At 36.3% G+C, this 19737-nt stretch overlaps 1 protein-coding gene and 1 pseudogene across 1 annotated transcript in view; one reads left to right on the forward strand and one right to left on the reverse strand.

The window, feature by feature from the left end:
- The first annotated feature begins 1425 nt into the window (after positions 1–1425).
- On the forward strand, positions 1426–1964 carry LOC115274446 (annotated as a pseudogene).
- Positions 1965–3651: 1687 nt separating this feature from the next.
- DENND6A (DENN domain containing 6A) overlaps positions 3652–19737 on the reverse strand; it is a 42798-nt gene continuing 26712 nt past the window's right edge. Inside the window, exons 13-20 of the mRNA XM_029917389.1 lie at positions 10701–10766; positions 10548–10612; positions 9881–9970; positions 8650–8703; positions 8436–8545; positions 7896–7998; positions 6629–6703; positions 3652–5988 (exon numbers count right to left, since the gene is read on the reverse strand). Of these exons, the coding sequence (XP_029773249.1) occupies positions 5857–5988; positions 6629–6703; positions 7896–7998; positions 8436–8545; positions 8650–8703; positions 9881–9970; positions 10548–10612; positions 10701–10766 (695 nt within the window). The 3' untranslated portion in view covers positions 3652–5856. The remainder of the gene's footprint in view (positions 5989–6628; positions 6704–7895; positions 7999–8435; positions 8546–8649; positions 8704–9880; positions 9971–10547; positions 10613–10700; positions 10767–19737) is intronic.

Below are 19737 nucleotides of genomic sequence, written 5' to 3' on the forward strand. Positions count from 1 at the left end.
GAAATCATGACCTGAGCTGACGTCGGCCACTTAACCGACTGAGCCACCCAGGTGCCCCTAATAGCTTTCTTTTGTAGATTCCATCATATTTTTAGAAAATTATTAAGGAGCTCCTGGGTGGCTCAGTCGGTTAACTGGCCGACATCAGCTCAGGTCATGATCTCCCAGTTCGTGGGTTTGAGCCCCATGTTGGACTCTGTGCTGACAGCTCAGAGCCTGGAGTCTGCTTCGGATTCTGTGTGTGTGTCTCTCTCTCTGACCCTCCCCCACTCACACTCTGTGTCTCTCTTTCTCTCAAAAATAAATTTTAAAAAATCTTAAAAAAGAAAGCTACTAGAACTAGTAAATAAATTTATTAAGGTTATGGGATACAATATCAGTATACAAAAATCAACTATATATGAGTATTTTGAACTAAGCTTTTGAATGAAAAACTGAAAACTGAGTTTTAAAAATATCATTTACATAAAAAATAAGACAGGCTTAGTGATAAATTTACAGAAGATGTGAAACATTTGCACACTGAAAACCACAAAATATTGCTGAAAGAAATTAAAGAAGACATAAATAATGGAGATATATTTTGTTCATGGGTCAGGGTACAAAATTATTAAGATATCACTTCTCTGCCAATTTATCTATAGATTTAATATAATCATAATCAAAACCCCAGGAAGATTCTGTGTAGAAATTCACAAACTTTTGTTTCTTCAAAAGATGCTGTTATGAAAATGAAAAGACCAGTCACAAACTGAGGGGGTGGGGGGGAATGTTTGCAAGCCACATATCTGAAAGAGAACGGTATCAAGAATATAGAGAGCTCTCAAAACTCAACCATTAGAAATTAAAACTCAATTTTTAAAATGAGCAAAAGAATTTAGCAGAAACTTTACCAAAAAAAAAGTAGATGAATAAAAAGGACAAGAAAAGATGTTCAATATCATAGATCATTAGGGAAATGCAAATTAAAATCCCAGTGAGATAACAATACAAACCAATTAGAATGGCTAAAATTAAAAAGGCTGACCAGACTAAGTGCTGGCTAAGAGGAGCAGACAATGGAAATCATACACAGCTGGTGGAAACAAATTGGTACAACCACTTCAGAAAAGTTTGACAGTTTCTTAAAAAGTTAAAAATTCACTTCAGCATACAATTCCTAAGTATTTACCCAAGAGGAAAATATATGTCTATACAAATGCTTGTACATGAATGTTTACAGCAGCTTTACTTGTAATAGCCAAAACTAGAAATGACCCAAATGTCCATCAATAGGTGAGTAGATAAGACATTTTTGTTATATAATAGAAAACTACTCAGCAATAAAAGGAATGAACTATTGATACATGTAACATGAACAAATCTCAGAACAATTATGCTGAGTGAAAGAAGTTAGACCCCTCTCGCGCAGGGAGCAGCTCTCCTGCCACAGCCCCTTACTCCCTGAAAATGTACATGCATACCAAATTTGTCTTCACCCCTTCACTAGTCAGGATCACCTCTCTGCTGCAGAATTGACCACTTTTTGCAGCAGTGCTAAAACAACCAGAGACACTGCTAATGAGACCCTCACTGGACAGCCTCACTTATTCCTAGTCATAACTTCTAAATCAGTGCCATTTCAAGGGTCATTGACACAGCAGCTAAATTCACTGGGGCTGCAGCTGCCACCACCAGCTGGCTGGCTCTGGACTGGGATTGGGACTGTGTTCAGGAGCCTTATTACTGGGTATGTCCGTAACATCTCTTTAAAACAACAGCTCTTCTCATATGTCATTCTGGGCTTTGCCCTCTCAGAGGCCATGGGGCTCTTTTGCCTGATAGTAGCCTTTTCCATCCTCTTCTGCATGTTAAGGAGTCCCCTCCACTGCTCAGTTCTTTCTCCCATGTCTCATCTGCTCTGTATGTTCCTTTTCCTTCATATTACTAGGCAGGCAGGGGCAAGTGGTTGGCTCAGGGTTTGACAGAGGGAAGACAAATACTTTATTAATAAGATGTTAAGAAAAAAAGTCAGATCAAAAAAAGAAGTATAATTCCATTTATATCAAACTCTAGAAATACAAACCAATATATGGTAACAGAACACAGATTCAGTGGTTTGGGAAGGGAGGCAGGAAGGAGTGCGAAGGAGCATGGGGGAATTTTGGAGGGTGATGGGTATGTTCCTATCTTGACTGTGGTGACGGTTTTATGGGTGTATTCAAATGTCAAAACTTATCAAATTGTACATTTTAAACTTTAGTCTTCAGTTTATTATGTCAATTATACTTCAATAAAGCTGGTTTTTAAAAACACAAATTGCTGGGTTCTATCACCACAGCCTCTGGCTATAAAAATATTTATCCATTTCATTAGATCAAAATTTATCATTTCAATAGTTTCCTAATGAAATCTAAAAATCTATTCACTTAATGGCAAGTGTAACAACTCTGGAATGTAAAGTTAACTGTTTTTCTAAAGTACCTCAGTCATTCTAGAAGTAATTTATGCTACAATGTATTCATACTGGTTAGTATAGGAAAACATGAGGAACAGGAAATGAAGGATGTATGAAGTTTAGTTTTCTACTGGCTAAACAGAAATGATATTATGATGACAAAGAGAACGGGGAGGTAAAACAAACAAACAAACAAACAAACCCAAAAGACAAAAAACAAAAACAGAAGAACCAAAGCCTAGTGGTGACGCCAGTAAAATGGAATGAGAGCTATGGTTATTAGAAAACAATAATCTTAATTTGAAGAAAGGCACAGCACAGCATTCAAGTAATGGGGAACAGAGAAAGGCTGGAATTCAATAGTGCAGAAACCTGGATGATATGATATAGCAAAATTCTCCTGGCCTGCTTTAACTATTTCAAACAAACTGGGAAGTGTAATTGAAAAAAAGTTTAGGAACTCTACTTTATTAACAAGTGCTAATTTCTACTGGCCTAATAATAAATACCACAATTCATTGTAGATGCATATAAATATTATGTCTTGGATACATGGAAACATATTAAATTGTTAATGATAATTTAGTTATTAATATGAGTTAACATATTTTGTTATTTAGATACTTATCCATAATTAGAGACACTTTTTGTCTTCTTGCACTGTTTTTAGAAGACTAATATTGGGAAGTTAGTAATTAAGTTTTTCCCCAAGTTAAGCTAAAAGGAGGAAGTTAGTAAAATTCAGTCATATACAAACAAATGAATTAAGTTATGAGCAAATGAAAACAAAAGGGCAGATTTTAATGGAATCTCTTTGAAATGAACTGAAATATTTCATCGTGCACGTTCAAGGATATTACCTAGTGACTTCAAAAAGGAATAACATCCGATATATTTTAATAAATAAATTAAAATCCAAAGAATAGTATCATATACTGTAAAAAATGGAGATGAAATAAGTAAAAGATTAATTTTTGAGATTAAAAAAGAAAAGGTAAAAAAAGTAGAAAATAAGGGAGAATCTAACAATAACTATGTAGAGTATTAAGCTAAAGTTTTTTCATCAGAACATTTCATGAGATCAATACTCTTCCAAGAAGGATATGAAATCACTTAGTTATCTGTTATTACACTGGACTGTCCACTTGCTCATAGCAAACAGAAGGTTTTCATTTGAATTTTTAAAAGTAAGTTAGGAAGTAAAAGAAATCCCATAATGCACGTTTCATTTATTATGTGTTTTCTCAAGCATTCCAACCTTACTCAGAAATAACACAAGATATCCAAGTGCTTTAAAATCCAAGGCCTTTAATTCATTTTTTAGTAATGACCATAAATGCCTTCATAAAACCTCTTTTTCACTGAAAACAGAAGGCACTAGGCATTACATAACACCCTGAAAGCAGTGATTCCTTCTGATGCTGGTGGAGATAAACATTAAACAGCAGGTTTTAGATCTTAACAATGTCTCCTCAAAAAAAAAAAAAAAAAAAAAAAAAAAAAAGACAACACTGAAAATCACACAAAAAAATTGTTACTAGTCAGTCTTTCTCAGGTTCCCAATGCAATTTTAAGTTATTTTTACAAATACATAATTTGAAATTAATAGATAAACCAGGTAAGTATGATATGGTTTTCAACCATGTGTTAGGTTTTAGTTAAATATGAAGATACTGTTATAATGCTACTTGGCATCCTTTGCTATTCATTGACTGTGCAAAATAAACTTGAAATGATACATCCTGTAGTGGTGTAATTGAAAAGATCCTTGATACAATACTAATGACTTTCAAATTCTGGTCACAAACTGTATATAAATTGTAAGATTATTAAAATACCCCCTTTTGAAAAATAATAAGATGACCATTTATACCTAAATAAGGTTTCCCAGAAAGCTATGAAATACTTTAGCATATAAAAGTAGTTGCCCCTTTTCCATAAAGACAATGTTGTTTCACAAAATAACTCATATGATCCAAGGCAAATGATTTCTTTCAAATGCCGTATTCTCTCTATGACTTTGAGGTATGCTGCAAGAGACCGTGTCCATGAGTAAAGGGCACACTTGGGTGTAAGACCACAGTTACAAACACAAGGAGGCTTTCTGGGTCAGAAGTGCCCTTAAGAGTTGCAGTGACAGAAAACAAAGAGATAGTTTCTGAAGTCATTTCTATTACAAACACATAAAAATTAAATTTGGTTACTTAGAGAGCAATTCAAGACACAGCTATTTACATATGTGCTATGTCATGTGTGGCTATTTTAAATAGTGGCTTCTGGAGGACACTCCTATTCAAACACAAACCAAACAACCTTACTCTACCAAACCACAATCTTCTATTTTTGGCAAGGTCATACAGTTTAAACAAAACAAAAACAAACAAAACAACAACAACAACAAACTAGCTCTAACAGCAATTGAGACAAAATTCCCCATGTCTAACAATAGTAGAGAAAGTGTTCTGAGAAATATGAATTTGGGGGGGAAAATACCCCCACTAAACAAATAATGCTGAAAATCCCTCAAATGACTATAACATAAAAGGTTTATGAATGCCTTTGAAATAAGAATAGTTCAGTTTAAAAAACAGATCTGATTATGAGTTTTACAATTAGAATGTCTCTGAAAAACATCCAAGCTAATTAACTTAAACAGGTCCAACCAGCAAATGGTAAGAGGAAATAAACTCTTCCATAATTAATACTAGATGTTTTCTTGCCTTTGGAGAAAGTGATAAGATTAAATCTGAAATGGTATTAAATATACTGATATGAAACCTACATGACCATTGGAAAAAAATCACCCACCAGGGCACTACTAATAAACATGATGGGAGGCAAGAAACGTATCTTTAAGCAATGATTACTCAGAAGAATGCCTTGTAAAATTATGTATCATAATCAAGAAAAAGCTTTAAGACTAGCAGCTGGACTTTGTGAAACATGTAGGACAACAGAAGGCACTACAAAAGCATTAATCACTTCTAACTAAGTCGGACAGTTCAGTCTTTTCCTTCTTCTTAAGAAGAAAGCCAGTGTGAATGTTATTTTTATATCCCCCTGAGTTTTAACATGATTGGGCAAAGCAGCACCAATTTAAAAAAATATCTGCAATGCCAGCACTGCAGCTTGGAATCACTTAAACTGATGGCCCCACAGGTCTCTCATAAGAGCACTTTAGAACATGATTAAAAATATAAAAATGCCTTTCGGTGTTTCAGTATTAAAGTGGAACTTCCACAGATATCCATTTTTTAAAATAATGCACTAGAAAGGTCTGTTTAGTCAGTATAGTCTTTCCACCCTGTAGCTAGCATTCACGGCTGTTTTCCACACTGAGACGTCTTTGGGCGTCGGGTTGAAATGTCAGTATGCTTCATGTTGTACAATCCTTTGCAGCTGGAAAATCCTGGCAAATATCATGTCATGCCCGTTTTGAGCAGTATGCCTTGTAGGTCCTCTGGCAAAGCTAAGATAATTGCATCTATGTGTGTTCGTAACTTTTCGATAGTGTCAGGTTTCACAGGTAAACGTTCTCGATCAGCCTGCAACTACATAAGGAACATTTTAAAGCATTTAAATTATCCTCTGAGTCTGTATTAGGACCTTATATTCTCTAAATGAACAGTTTTCATGATCTAATGATTTGGAAGATTCAAACTTACACCAAAATTTACAGAAACTGTAAAAAAGCAAAGAACATGCCATTTAAACAATATACTGCTGGCTCAGTAAAAGACTTCTATGTAAATTAATAGATGACACCTGTAAGTACCATGTGGTATTACATATAAGTGACAATGTTTTTTTTTTTAAGTTTATTTATTTTGAGAGAGAAAGAGATAGAGAAAAAGAGAGAATCCTAAGCTGTCAGCATAGAGGCCGATGTGGGGCTTGATCTCACAAATTGTGAGATCATGACCTGAGCAGAAATCAAGAGGAGGATGGATGCTTAACCAACTGAGCCACCCAGGCTCCCTGACAATGTTTTCTGTAGAGCTTTAAATAAATGCTCTTTAGATAATATGGGGCCATTATGATCTGTGACCAAGTATTTTCAGTCAGATCTACCATCAATTGACCAATCTTAAGTCCTCTCCTTTAAAAAGCTACTTCAGCAACATATCACAAACTATCACCCAAACTGTGAGGAAAATATCATCATAAATCTTTGCTATTTTAGCTACATACCAGCTTATTTTTTAGCTTCAATACAAGGTCAACTGTTTCTACCTCTGTGTGTTTCTGGGTCCAGAGAAGTAAGTCCTAGAAGAATAAACAAATCCCAAATCAGCAAATACTCAAAATACTTTTCAAACTGCTCTATTTTAACAAGCAAAGCTACTGACAAGGAAGGATAGGAAGAAAAAGAAGAACAGAGTACGTAAATCAGACACAGCATTACAGTATGAGAATAATTCTGTATATAATACTCTAACAACATTAATTAGACCATTTTTGACATTAGCTACAACAGCTGTCCAATACTTGGAAATAAAACAAAATATAATAAACTCCTGTCTGAGATAGCCCTTTTAGATCAATAAAGAAAAAACTGCAACTCAAAGTATAATACCAACCCCCATTCCTACTAAGTAATGAGTATTTCAATTTATAAGGAACATTAACAAATTAAGATACCCGTGAACATGACTATATTACTGGATATAAACTACTCAGCTACAAATAAGCTCCTCCTGGGCTTCGCTGTATTCCTTCGCCTTAATTGTATTCCTTCTCTCAGAACCACAGTTACTGGCAGTTTATGATTAGAAAGTTCACTCCAAGACTAGCCCACCTCAAGCTAAATAAAAATTAGGCTATCCATTATATTTTTACAAGTAGCTTAATTTAAAATAGTCTGGTAACATATTACAGATTATAAACAGTGAAAATACAGGGAAAAAATTGTTAACAGTAACTGTACAAGGTGCTCAGATCTGAATCTTGATTCTATCCAGTGGTATGCTGGTAAATATTTAATCACCAGTTCTTCAGGAAAAGTCACTGGTTTGTAGCATGTGCCAGTGTGGTGTCATACTCCCACTGTAGCCAGTTTCAAGCTACCAACGTGAGATCACCAAATGCAAAGCTGGGAAGAGATGTACACAGTCAGCTCCTGTGGGTCAGTGCAAGTGGGCTCTAGCTCACTGCTGACTCCACTATTAGCAGTGATATGATCTGAAGCAAGTCCCTTAACTTACAATCTTTGGGGGAGGGGAGGGTGCCTCACAATGCAGATCATAACACACCCACTTCAATTAACTATTGTGTGGGTTAAAAGACATTACCCATATAAAACACCTATACAGTCCTTGGCACATAGCATGTGATCTAGACAAGTTAGTTATTACTATTTACAAAGTAGTAGATATGGGTATAATCTCTCAGCTTCTAAGGATAATGTTCTTTATTTTCAATAACTGTTAATCATCACACAAACATACTGTCTTCTAACCTCTTCACAAAGAACTTCTAAATGGAGTGCCTCCAATTTCTGGGTCATTTCCTTCCGCCGGGTCTTGAACCAACCATCAAAATTTGGAGATTTTAGAAAATGCCTATAAAAATAAATTTTAAAAACACACAGTTTGATTAGGACTTACTTGCTCTCCTCAATACCTTTCCTAACTATAGCTTGGAGAACCATGTGAAACAATGGAATTTTTTTTAAAAAAAGGTTTAAGTCCAGTTTTTTGTTTTTTTATTTTATTTTTTTAGTGTATATTTATTTTGAGAAAGAGAGAGAGAGAGAGAGAAAGCACATGTTAGCAGAGAAGGGGCAGAGAGTGAGGGATAGAGAGAATCTCAAGTAGGCTCTGTGCTGTCAGCACATAGCTCAATGTGGGGCTCGATCCCATGAACCATGAGATCATGATCTGAGCTGAAATCAAGAGTCAGATGCTTAACTGATTGAGCCACCAGGTGCCCTTTTGTTTTGTTTTTAAATAAAGCTCTACAGATGGGTGAAAAAGAAAAAGAAAAAAAAAAGACCAACCGGTAAAGTCCAATCCAATCGCCTTTTATTCTAGACGTCAGCTGAGGTCCTGTTTTCTCAAGTGTTTTCATAAATTCTTCCGGAAGGAATTGTCTTAATTGGGGTGGACTCTAGAAATTAGGACATACTGATTTAAAAATCAGAAATAGATCCAGTCACAGAAGTTCATTACAGTTAGAGAACTCAAATAGGAATTTAACTAAGTAAGTTATACCTTCCATGGAGAGATGCTTTTCTGCAAAGGCATCAAGCTTGCTACATATCTTTCCTAAAACCAAAATAAAAATTAATCAAAGTTAGGCATCTTACCTAGAGTCTTCAAAAACATTTAAACAGACCCACTTAAAAGAAACAGGTTTCTAAGTTTTTCATCACATGCTCTTTCAATGGACAGCAGCAATGCCACCGCTCCCCACAAGAGACTCGGCAAATTTAGGCTGAATTGACAAGTCAGACTCTCAGTAAGAATTTAACTAAATCTTAGATAATCCAAGGGTCTGCATAATCATTAACTGTATTGGGTGAGTACGTGCCAGAAAAATGTACTCAACATTTTACATGCCTGATCTCTTTTAATCCTTGCAACCATTCCATGTGGCAGGTACTGAAAGGCTTGAATAACCTGCTCAATGTTACACAGCCTGAACCTCAATTTGGGTCTACGGACTTCAGCCCACGCCCATAAGGACTACAGTAAAGTTCATTCACTTAGACAAACAGATTTAAAAGCAACAAAATTAATTAACAAGAAAGAATATTTCATCTCAAAATGTAATAGTGAAATTCTTCAGGTTGCTTCTATATAATATTAACTGAGAAATTATGTTGGTAACTACAATGGAATCTCTCTCTGATGCAGTATCCAGGCAGGACCACATTACGGTAATGTCGGATACTCTAAGGCATCTTTTGGTATTTTAACATGTTATTCCACTGAATTTCATAGAATACCCATATCATCTAGCCTTTTATTCCATAAACATGGAGTGCTACCAGATGCCAGACTGAGGAAAAGATACTGAACAAGACAGACCAGGCCCCTGTCGTCATGGAGCTACCAGGCTCATGGAGATCACACCAAACTGTGCTCGAGAAAACAGTCTCAGAGAAAGGAGCTCCAGGTTAACTTTCCCTTAAGGTGCAAAATGAAAGAATTGTATAACATTTCACAATTATCTTATTTAAGATTCACAACAACTCTGAAAGATATTTAGGAAAAATGGGATCAGTCACTTTTACAGATAAAGAAAATGAGTGTCAGAAAAAGGAAGTGACCTGCCAAAGTCACAAAGTTAATATTAGAAGAGAGTCCAGGTCTCCTGAAAAGCGCTCGATTTTTAATCACCAAACACATGAGAAGGAAAACAACTTACGGTTTTTGTGAATGGGAGAAACATGCCTATATCCTTCAATAAATCATTAAACAAATATATAAGTTAACTCACTAATGGAATGATGAAGCTTTGTGTCAGTTCCAAAAAATAGCGTCGGAGAATAACACTTTGAGCCTCAGAAGGACGCTTCTGTTGTACTCCCTAGAAAGAAAAAGCAGTGAGAAACCACATTCTAGTGTAAGGGAATACAAAACAATAGATAATGATAGTATTTCAACTGATATGTAAATATGTATTTCTACTTGATTAAAAAAACAACCCTAGAACTTCACCGTGAAGTAATTTAACCTGAAGTTCATCGTGCAATATCCTGTGAAAAAAAAATCCTTAGAGTGAAATATTACCTGTTCATCCTGTACTTAAAAGTATCAGTTTAGACAATGAATGGTCTTTATTTCATACTTGCTGTATTAGTATTAATTACATTTCCCAAAAAATGGTAACTATCCCCTGTTAGGTGCTAAACTACCTCATGGAAGAAAAGCCCATAACTTTTTTACCATAACTCCCAAGTTTCGAGAAAAACTGGCACTATTTGGTAACTGCAGCCCCATATTTCAAGCCCATAACTGTTGTTGCTTTAGTCGGATTTTTATGAAACTTTGGTTCAAAAGGAAGACCTCACTTCACATCATTATACCTAATGTACATACTGCCTAACTAGATATTGCATACCTGAATGAGGAAATTTAAATTAATAATATGAGCAAGTAATTACCTTCTGTAATTGTTTTATGATCTCTTCATCTCTATTTAGATATGGCTTATAAGAAGTATAAACTCCTAAGGAAAGGAAATAAGATTAACAGTAAGGCCCACATATTCATTTAAGTGTATGTTTAAAAATAATTTAAAAAATAAAAATTAATACCAGGTTTAGAATCCAGAGTCTTTAGGTTCTTCAATTTTTTCACTTTAACCTGCTTAGGAATTTCACCTGAAGGAAACATGATAAAGATTCTTATAACTATTCAAGTTTTATATATTATAAAACTGGAATTTTATAAGATTAATAATCCTCTGTTTATTACTTAGGGATCTTGTAGCTAAAGCACTCTTTTTTTTTTTTAATGTTTTATTTATTTTTGATACAGAGAGAGACAAAGCATGAGAGGGGGAGGGTCAGAGAGAGAAGGACTCACAGAACTGGAAGCAGGCTCCAGGCTCTGAGCTAGCGGTCAGCACAGAGCCCGACGTGGGGCTCGAACCCACAAACGTGAGATCTGACCTGAGCCGAAGCCGGAGGCTTAACCGACTGAGCCACCCAGGTGCCCCTAAAGCACTCTTTAGAGTTTTATTTGTTTGTTTATTTTTAAGAGAGTGAGCAAGCAGGGGAGAGGGACAGAGGGAAAGGAAAGAAACAGAGAATCTTAAGCAGGCTCCAAGTTCAGCACAGAGCCCAGTACAGGGCTTGACCTCATGACCCCAGAATCATGACCTTAGATGCAATCAAGAGTCAGATGCTCAGTCAACTGACTGAGTCACTCCGGCAACCCATAAAGTATTCTTAACATCAAATAATATTGAAGAGTTTATTCTTGGTACTTTAAAACTGGATAAAGGGAATGTGGGATTATTATAGTATTATAGAAACAATGTGTGTAAATTATATAAAATGGGTATTTGATCTTTCACTAATATCTATCATTACTCAAAATTTTTCCTTTTGTCACTCAACTTGTAATTTAAAATCTTTGTGACAAATACATGAAATTGAAAATCAATATGGCAAATATTAATAAAATACAATTGAAGAGTAAATGGAATTGCAAAGAACTCCTAAGTTACTATGCAGATATATTATTCAAAAGTTTTTTTCAGACACCTTCCAAAATTCTGGTCTTGCACTGTAGAAACTTACACTGCCACCAGGTGGTGACAGTGTATGTCACAACCACAGGTCTGAGGCACAGATGGACACAGATGGACGTGACTCCTGAGTAGGACTGCTGTGACAACTTGCACAACAAATGCTGTGGTTCTGGTCTTGGGATCAAGAGAAGCTACAATCTAAATAACCCTCTCCTCAGCAGAAAAATGCCTCAAGATACGCACTTAAAAGTGTTAATATCAGCACACTAAACTTATCAGACTTTTTCTTTTCGTTTCTCTATCCTCCTCTCTGCCTAAGAGTAAGAGGACCTAAAAACTGAAAGACAACCTAGAAGTTATCTAATTCAAGGCTCTAAGTTGGCAAAATATTTTTGTTTAAATTGTTATGTACATCAAACTGCTATCTACAGTTATCTCTGGGGTTGGAATTACAGGAACACAGAGCATTTTCACGTGTAATCTTATATCATTAAAGAGTTTTTAAGATGATGTACTGTGATAAAACAGGTATTTCTGTAAACGCTCTACTTTGAAATAATTTCAATTTTACAGAAAACCTGCAGTATGATAAAGGTGATACTCTAATTTTATTAATTGCCCCAATAATAACTTTAAGACAGACCCTTGTTATAGAAGTCAATATCATGGATACACAGGCTAATGTTTTTCATTGATTCAGTAAATATCAGTAAACGGAAGATGCTGGAAATAAAAAAAAATAAAACAACTACTGCATGGCATCAAATATTCACAATCTAATGGCAAAGTAAGACAAATCGACATACATGACAATACAAAAGGATATATGCTTGGATAAAATTATGAACAAGATACTATGGGAACACAAAAGAGTGTCTTGGCCAAAGAAGAGCGGAAAATTACCTAGGTTTCCTAAAGTAAGTGCTATGTAAGCAGTCTTATAAGAGAAATAAAAAGTTATTCAGGGGGGGAAAAAACCCTTTTTCGGTAGAGTTAAGTCCAGGAGCATAGTAATAGCCACCATTTTCTCAATCCTTATCTGTGCCAGTCCTGGTCTCAGAATACTACAAGAATGATCGCATTTAATCTTCACAAAGAAGTATATTTTATCATGCCCATTTCACAGATGAAAAAAGTAAGGCATGGATAAAACAAACTTGGTAGGCACCAACACTGGCTTTTTATTGTCATTATCCACCCTGACTGGTGAATCAATGTCCCATTTAGACAGGTTGTTAGCTCTAGAGGAACAACTTGTCCAAGGACACACAGATTAACATGCTTGAACCAGGATATGAAATAAAGCAGTCTAATGCCCTGAGCCATCACTCTTATCCAGTATGCTGCAAAGGTAGGAATGGACAGTATGCTAAAAAGGGCAGGAGATAAATCCAGAGAGGTATTCAAAGGTCAGATCAAGAGGAACTATAAAGATGTCTGACATCCAAGGTGACTGAGAGACCGAAAGCATGGGCATGGGGGATGGTGGTTAGGGAAAGTTAGGGAAAATGAGCTGACAGGATCAAATCGGCACTTAACACACTCCCTGACACCAGGTGGTGATAACATAAGCCACACTGCAGATCTAAGCCACAGATGGACAGAACTCCTGAGCAGGGCTGCTGTGTTGCACAATGGAGTTTGAGGTGAAAGAGAAAGGCCTATAGGATAAAATAGAAGCATTGTGGAGTACTGCTCCTGGGTAGAAACAGAACCTGAAGCAAGACATGCGCCATAAGGAAAGAGAAGAGAGGGAGCACCTGGAGCTCTGCTCTGTGGAGGAGATTAAACTAAGAGGCTTTGGGGACAGACTGAGAGGACAGCAGAGTCCAGAAATCCTCAGGTTTCCAGAATGTTTTTGATTCATTAGCCCATAGTTTTTACTTTGTCAACATATTTTATCTATTCCCATGTGCTAATTCTTATGAGAATGTGTCTCATCTTGAATCTTGTGGTTGTGCTTTCTAGAGTTCAGAGTAGCTTCTCACCACAAGATTTGTAAACCATTTTTCCCCTTAATAAGTACAGAATACATATTTAACTATACAGATAACTACTTTCATATCATTTACCTGCCTCTGACCCCAAGAATCCAAAGAACAGCATGTATAAAACCACAATAGATTGAATAAGTCTAAATATTTCTGTACTGATGTTCTGTTTCTTTCTAAGTCACAAAGGACTTGCAATTCCTCTATCCACCAACACTGTTTATTCCCATATTATTTCCTGAAACTCACTGTGCAAAAAGAACTGAGTATCAGAGGAAGAGAAAAGCTCAGCGTCAGGTTTCATATATTCTTTATATTCAGTAAGTTCTGGCTAATAATGAAGATAGGTAGCATCCATGTCTGTTTTTTTTTTAAAAAGGTAAAAGAAAAAATAAACCCATGTAGCAATTTTCACTCACACAACTCCCCTCTGGTTCACTGGACCTCATCAGGTGTAAGATGCCTAGTGATCTCTAACCCTAGCCACCATAATTCTTACACTGTAGTATGTAATAGATGAAAAGAACATTCATCATCGAGATACACTGCCTTTGCAAAAAAAAAATAATAATGGATATTTGTCAGATGGCTTTGGGGAAAAAATGTATGAAAATGAACTAAAGTCCTATAATTACAGACATTTATTTAAAAATACTTATTCAATGTACAGTGCACATTAGAGAGGGGTTTAACATTACTAAATTAATAGTCATTACTGCTTCACCTTTGTATATTGGCATTAGACCCTTTAGGCCAAATATTTTACTTTTAGTGAAATCACCACACCTAATATCTGGTCAGAAATCATCAGTTTATAAGTTGATCCAATATACACTAACAATTACTTTCTCTTTGAGAAATATTTGTTAAGTACCACCACCTTAACATTACATTTCTCCATTTAACAGAATTTATGTGAACTAAAACTAGGTATAAACCAGAATAAATAATCCTTCTGCATCAGGAGGAATGATCCCTCTGGAGGGGTAAAACTAAATGTATGTTTCTGGTAAAATTATGAATCTCAGTTTTGCTGTGCCTGCCCTGAAAAAGAAAAGGTTTTCTGCAGTTTTACTGACCCTCTCAGATAGTATGTTTCATAACTTGTGCAGCAATATGCAGTGGTCCTGGTCTTGATGTCAATGAGCAGAAAAAATGCCTCAATATATATACCCAACACTCATAAATGAAAAGATAAGTGGATTTTCATGAATAAGATACCAAATGCAAGGACAATAAAAGAATATACAGATCAATTGGACCCCATCAAAATTTAAAACTTTTGAGCATCAAAGGACACTATCAATGAAAGAATGGCAAGAAAAGTCACAGAAAGGGAGAAAACATTTACAAAGCATTTATCTGATAAGGGATTGGTATCCAGAACATATAAAGAACTGCAACTCAACAACAACAAAACAACCTGATTAAAAATCAGACCAAGAACTTGAAAAGATAATTCTCCAAGTAAGATATACAGTTGGCCAATAAACACATGAAAAGGTGTCAATATTACTAATCATTAGGGAAATCCATATCAGAACCACCATAAGATACCACCTCACTCCCATTAGGATGGCTACCATCAAAAAAGGATGGCAAGGATGTGGAGAAACTGATACCCTTGTGCACTATTGGTGAGAATGTAAAGTAAAAAAAATTAAACACAAATGTCTACATGGTCCAACAAACCCACTTTGTGTTTATACTCAAAAGTAAAAGTAGAGACTCAAAGAGATATTTGTACATCTATGTTCATAGAAGTATTATTTACAATAGCTCAAAAGTGGGGGTACCTGGGTAGCTCAGTCAGTTAAGTGTCCGACTTCAGCTCAGGTCATGATATCACAGTTCATGGGTTTAAGCCCTGTATTGGGCTCTGCTAACAGTTTGGAGCCTGAAGCCTGCTTCAGATTCTGTGTCTCCCTCTCTTTCTCTATTGCTCTGTCTCTCAAAAATAAATAAACATTAAGAAAAATAGTGTCGGGGCCCCTGGGTGGCTCAGTCGGTTAAGCGTCCGGCTTCGGCTTAGGTCATGATCACACGTTCGTGTGTTCAAGCCCCACATCGGGCTCTGTGCTGACAGCTCAGAGCCTGGAGCCTGCTTCAGATTCTGTGTCTCCCTGTCTCTCTGCCCCTCCCCGCTCATGCACTGCCTCTCTCTGTCTCAAAAATAAATAAAACACTAAAAAAAAAAAGAGTGTCAACTGACAGATAAAGGGATAAATAAAATGTGGTATATATATATATACAATGAAATACTATTCTGTCTTAAAGAGGAAGTAAATTCTGACGCATGCTACAACATGAATGAACCTTGAAACAGTGAAATATTTCAGACACCAAAGGGCAAAAGCCAACTTCATAGAAACAGAAATTAGAATAGAAGTTACCCGGGGTTGGAGGATGTGATAATTGGGAAGTTACCGTTTAAATGGGTTTTGGATTTGGGTGAACTAAATCCAAATCTTTCTGTTTGAGATTATGAAGAAGTTCTGGAAATGGACAGTGGCAATGGTTGTACATTATGAATATACTTAATGCCACTATATTATTTTTAAATGAATTAGATACTTAAAAATAGTTAAAATGATAATTTTATGTTATGTTTATTTTACCCACAAAAACAACTTTTAAGTAAATGGGGGAAGGTATCATAAACACACTAAACTTAATGAAATTTTGCACTTCTGTTAAGATTTGTGTTCATATACTGAGGTGCCTGGGTGGCTCAGTCAGTTAAGCATTTGACTTCGGCTCAGGTCATAATCTTGTGGTCTGTGGGTTTGAGCCCTGTGTCGTGCTCTGTTCTGACATCTCAGAGCCTGGAGCCTGCTTCAGATTCTGTCTCTCTCTCTCCCTCTACCCCTCCCCTGCTCATGCTCTGTCTCTCAGTAATAAACAAACATGAAGAAAAAAAAAAAAGACTGGGCTCATATAAAACCTGCTAGTCCCTGAAACAGTCAGACACTAAAGCCTTGCCCCAAATCACTGAACTACCCCTGGTGTCTTTGTTCACAACATGTTTTCTCTATTAATTGAATTGAGAACACTGACAACCTCTAGCATTCACTCCTTAGTGACCACTAAGGATCTATAAAGCATGTTCTCATACACTGCCATTACTTTCTTGTAGAAAAAGTGCTACCTGATGAAGTGGTCCAAATAAGCTAGTGATAGAAATAATCAGAAAAAATACACCAGCTCTTCTCTAAAGTTGGCTGCTTAAAGTCTAATATTTCATACCTGCCCTCATACCCATTTTGAAAAATAAATTCAAGAATTGTCCCCTCCCCTACCTTGGTCCTAGGTTTTACTTTTATTTTTATTTAATTTAGTTTTTTTAGAAGGTAACATCTTTTAAACATTTTTTTAATGTTTATTTTTGAGAGAGAGAGAGAGAGAGAGAGAGAGAGAGAGAGAGGGAGGGAGGGAGGGAGGGAGAGAGGGAGAGGTGGGGGATGGGCAGGGAGAGAGGGAGACAGAATCCGAAGCATTCTGGGCCTTGAACTCATGATCTCTGAGATCATGAACTGAGCTGGTGTCAGATGCTTAACCAACTGAGCCACCCAGGCGCTCAGGTCCTAGGTCTTACTTTTAAACGATAACTTCAGGGGTGCCAGGGTGACCCAGTCAGTTAAGCGTCTGACTTCAATTCAGCTCATGTCATGATCACATGGTTTATGAGTTTGAGCCTCCTATTGGGCTCTCTGCTCTCAGCCAGAGCCTGCTTTGGATCCTCTCTCTCTCCCATTCTCTTTGCCCCTTCCCTACTTGCTCTCTCTCAAAAAATAATATTAGAAAAAATTAAAAATCTCCCTCTCTCTCTCTCTGACCCTCCCCTGCTCAAGCTGCCTCTCTCCCTCAAAAATAAATAAAAAACATTAAAAAAAATTTTTTTAAGTTAAACAGGCACATCCATTCATGTTACTTTACCAATGATTTTATGCAAAAGTTCCTCTACATAAAGCCCCAACAAAGAGATTTTTTCATTAGAAAAAGACAATAAACAGTAGTCAACGATATTACAATTAATCAAATAATCTAGATTAATAGAACAAAACCATGAAAATAAATGTCAATATGAAATTAAGATTAAAAAAAACCTCTATCTTCTCAAAGCTGAGACTCTGGTGATTGCTGTGTTTTAAATTATCATTAAATCAGAGAGGACACCAGGTGGCAGGTGACAATGATACTGACAGAATGCCATGAGTCAGGAAGTGTTTAATCTCCCAGCAAACAAAGAATTTGAGGCTTAAGAGGCTGTTCTGACTAATAACACAAAGATCTGACTGTCAAGTTAAAGCTATTTGCTCTTTCCTCTATTTCTTAAGGCTTCTAAGGATTTTGGTATAAGACTGAGTCTAATATTTGTAAATAATATGATTTGAACTGTTATTGCTTGAGTCTAACATATCTATTTAGATTTATATATATATCCCTGAAAGGACAGTTCATAAAATAATAATATTTCAAATATACCTGTGTAGGGGCACCTGGTGGTTCAGTGGGTTAAGTGATCGACTCTTGACCTCCATTCAGGTCATGATCTCACGGTTAGTGGGACTGAGCCTTGAATTGGGCTCCATGCTGACAGTGCAGAGCCTGATTGAGATTCTCTCTCTCTCCCTTTCTCTCTCTGCCCCTCCCTGCTCTCTCTTCCTCTCTCTCTCAAAATAAATAAACTTAAAAAATCTTTAAAAATACACTGTGTATACCAAAAGAAGTCTTTAAAAGTAACACATCATAACATTATTAAAAAATATGTTCAGGCTTTCCCCTAAGGTCAGGAAAAAGATAGTGATGTTCACTCTCGCCACTGTTATTCAACATGGTCTTAGAAGTCTTAGCCTCAGCAACCAGACAACACAAAGAAATAAAAGGCATCCAAATCTGCCTGGAAGAAGTCAAACTTTCACTCTTCACAGATAACATGATCCTCTATTTGGAAAACCCAAAGGATTCCACCAAAAAACTGCTAAAACAGATCCATGAATTCAGCAAAGTGGCAGGATATAAAATCAATGCAGAGAAATCGGTTGCATTCCTATATACCAATAATGAAGCAACAGAAAGAAAAATCAAGGAATCAATCCCATTTACAACTGCACCAAAACCCATAAAATACCTGGGAACAAATCTAACCAAAGAGGTGAAAAATTTATACACTGAAAACTACAGAAAGCTCATGAAAGAAATTGAAGAAGATAAAAAAAAAAAAAAGGAAAAATATGCCATGCCCCTGGATAGGAAGAACAAATAATATTAAAAAGTCACTACCCAAAGCAATCTCCATATTCAGTGCAATCCCTATCAAAATAACCCTAGCATTCTTCACAGAGCTAAGAATAAACAATCCTAAAATTTGTATGGAACCAGAAAAGACCCTGAATAGTCAAAGCAATCTTTTTTTTTTAATTTTTTTAATGTTTTATTTATTTTTGATAGAGAGAGAGACAGAGCATGAGAGGGGGAGGGCCAGAGAGAGAAGGAGACACAGAACTAGAAGCAGGCTCCAGGCTCTGAGCTAGCTGTCAGCACAGAGCCCGATGCGGAGCTCGAACCCATGAACGTGAGATCTGACCTGAGCCAAAGTCGGAGGCTCAACCGACTGAGCCACCCAGGTGCCCCTAGTCAAAGCAATCTTGAAAAAAAAAAACCAAAGCTGGAGGAATCACAATCTTGGAGTTCAAGATGTATTACAAAGCTGTGATCATCAAGACAGTATGGGACTGACACAGACAGACACTCAGATCAATGCAACAGAAGAGAGAACCCAGGAATAAACCCACAAACATAATGCCAATTAATTTTTGACAAAGCAGGAAAGAATATCCAACGGAATAAAGACAGTTTCTTAGCCAAGTGTTGCTGGAAAAATTGGACAGCGACATTCAGAAGAATGAACCTGGACCACTTTCTCACACCATACACAAAAATAAACTCAAAATGGATGAAAGACCTAAATGTAAGACAGGAAGCCATCAAAATCCTTGAGGAGAAAGCAGGCAAAAATCTCTGTGACCTCAGCTACCGCAACTTCTTATTCAACATGTCTCTGGAGACAAGGTAAATAGAAGCAAAAGTTAACTATTGGGACCT

Source organism: Suricata suricatta, chromosome 12 (genome assembly GCF_006229205.1).
Source record: "Suricata suricatta isolate VVHF042 chromosome 12, meerkat_22Aug2017_6uvM2_HiC, whole genome shotgun sequence".
Lineage (NCBI taxonomy): Eukaryota > Metazoa > Chordata > Mammalia > Carnivora > Herpestidae > Suricata > Suricata suricatta.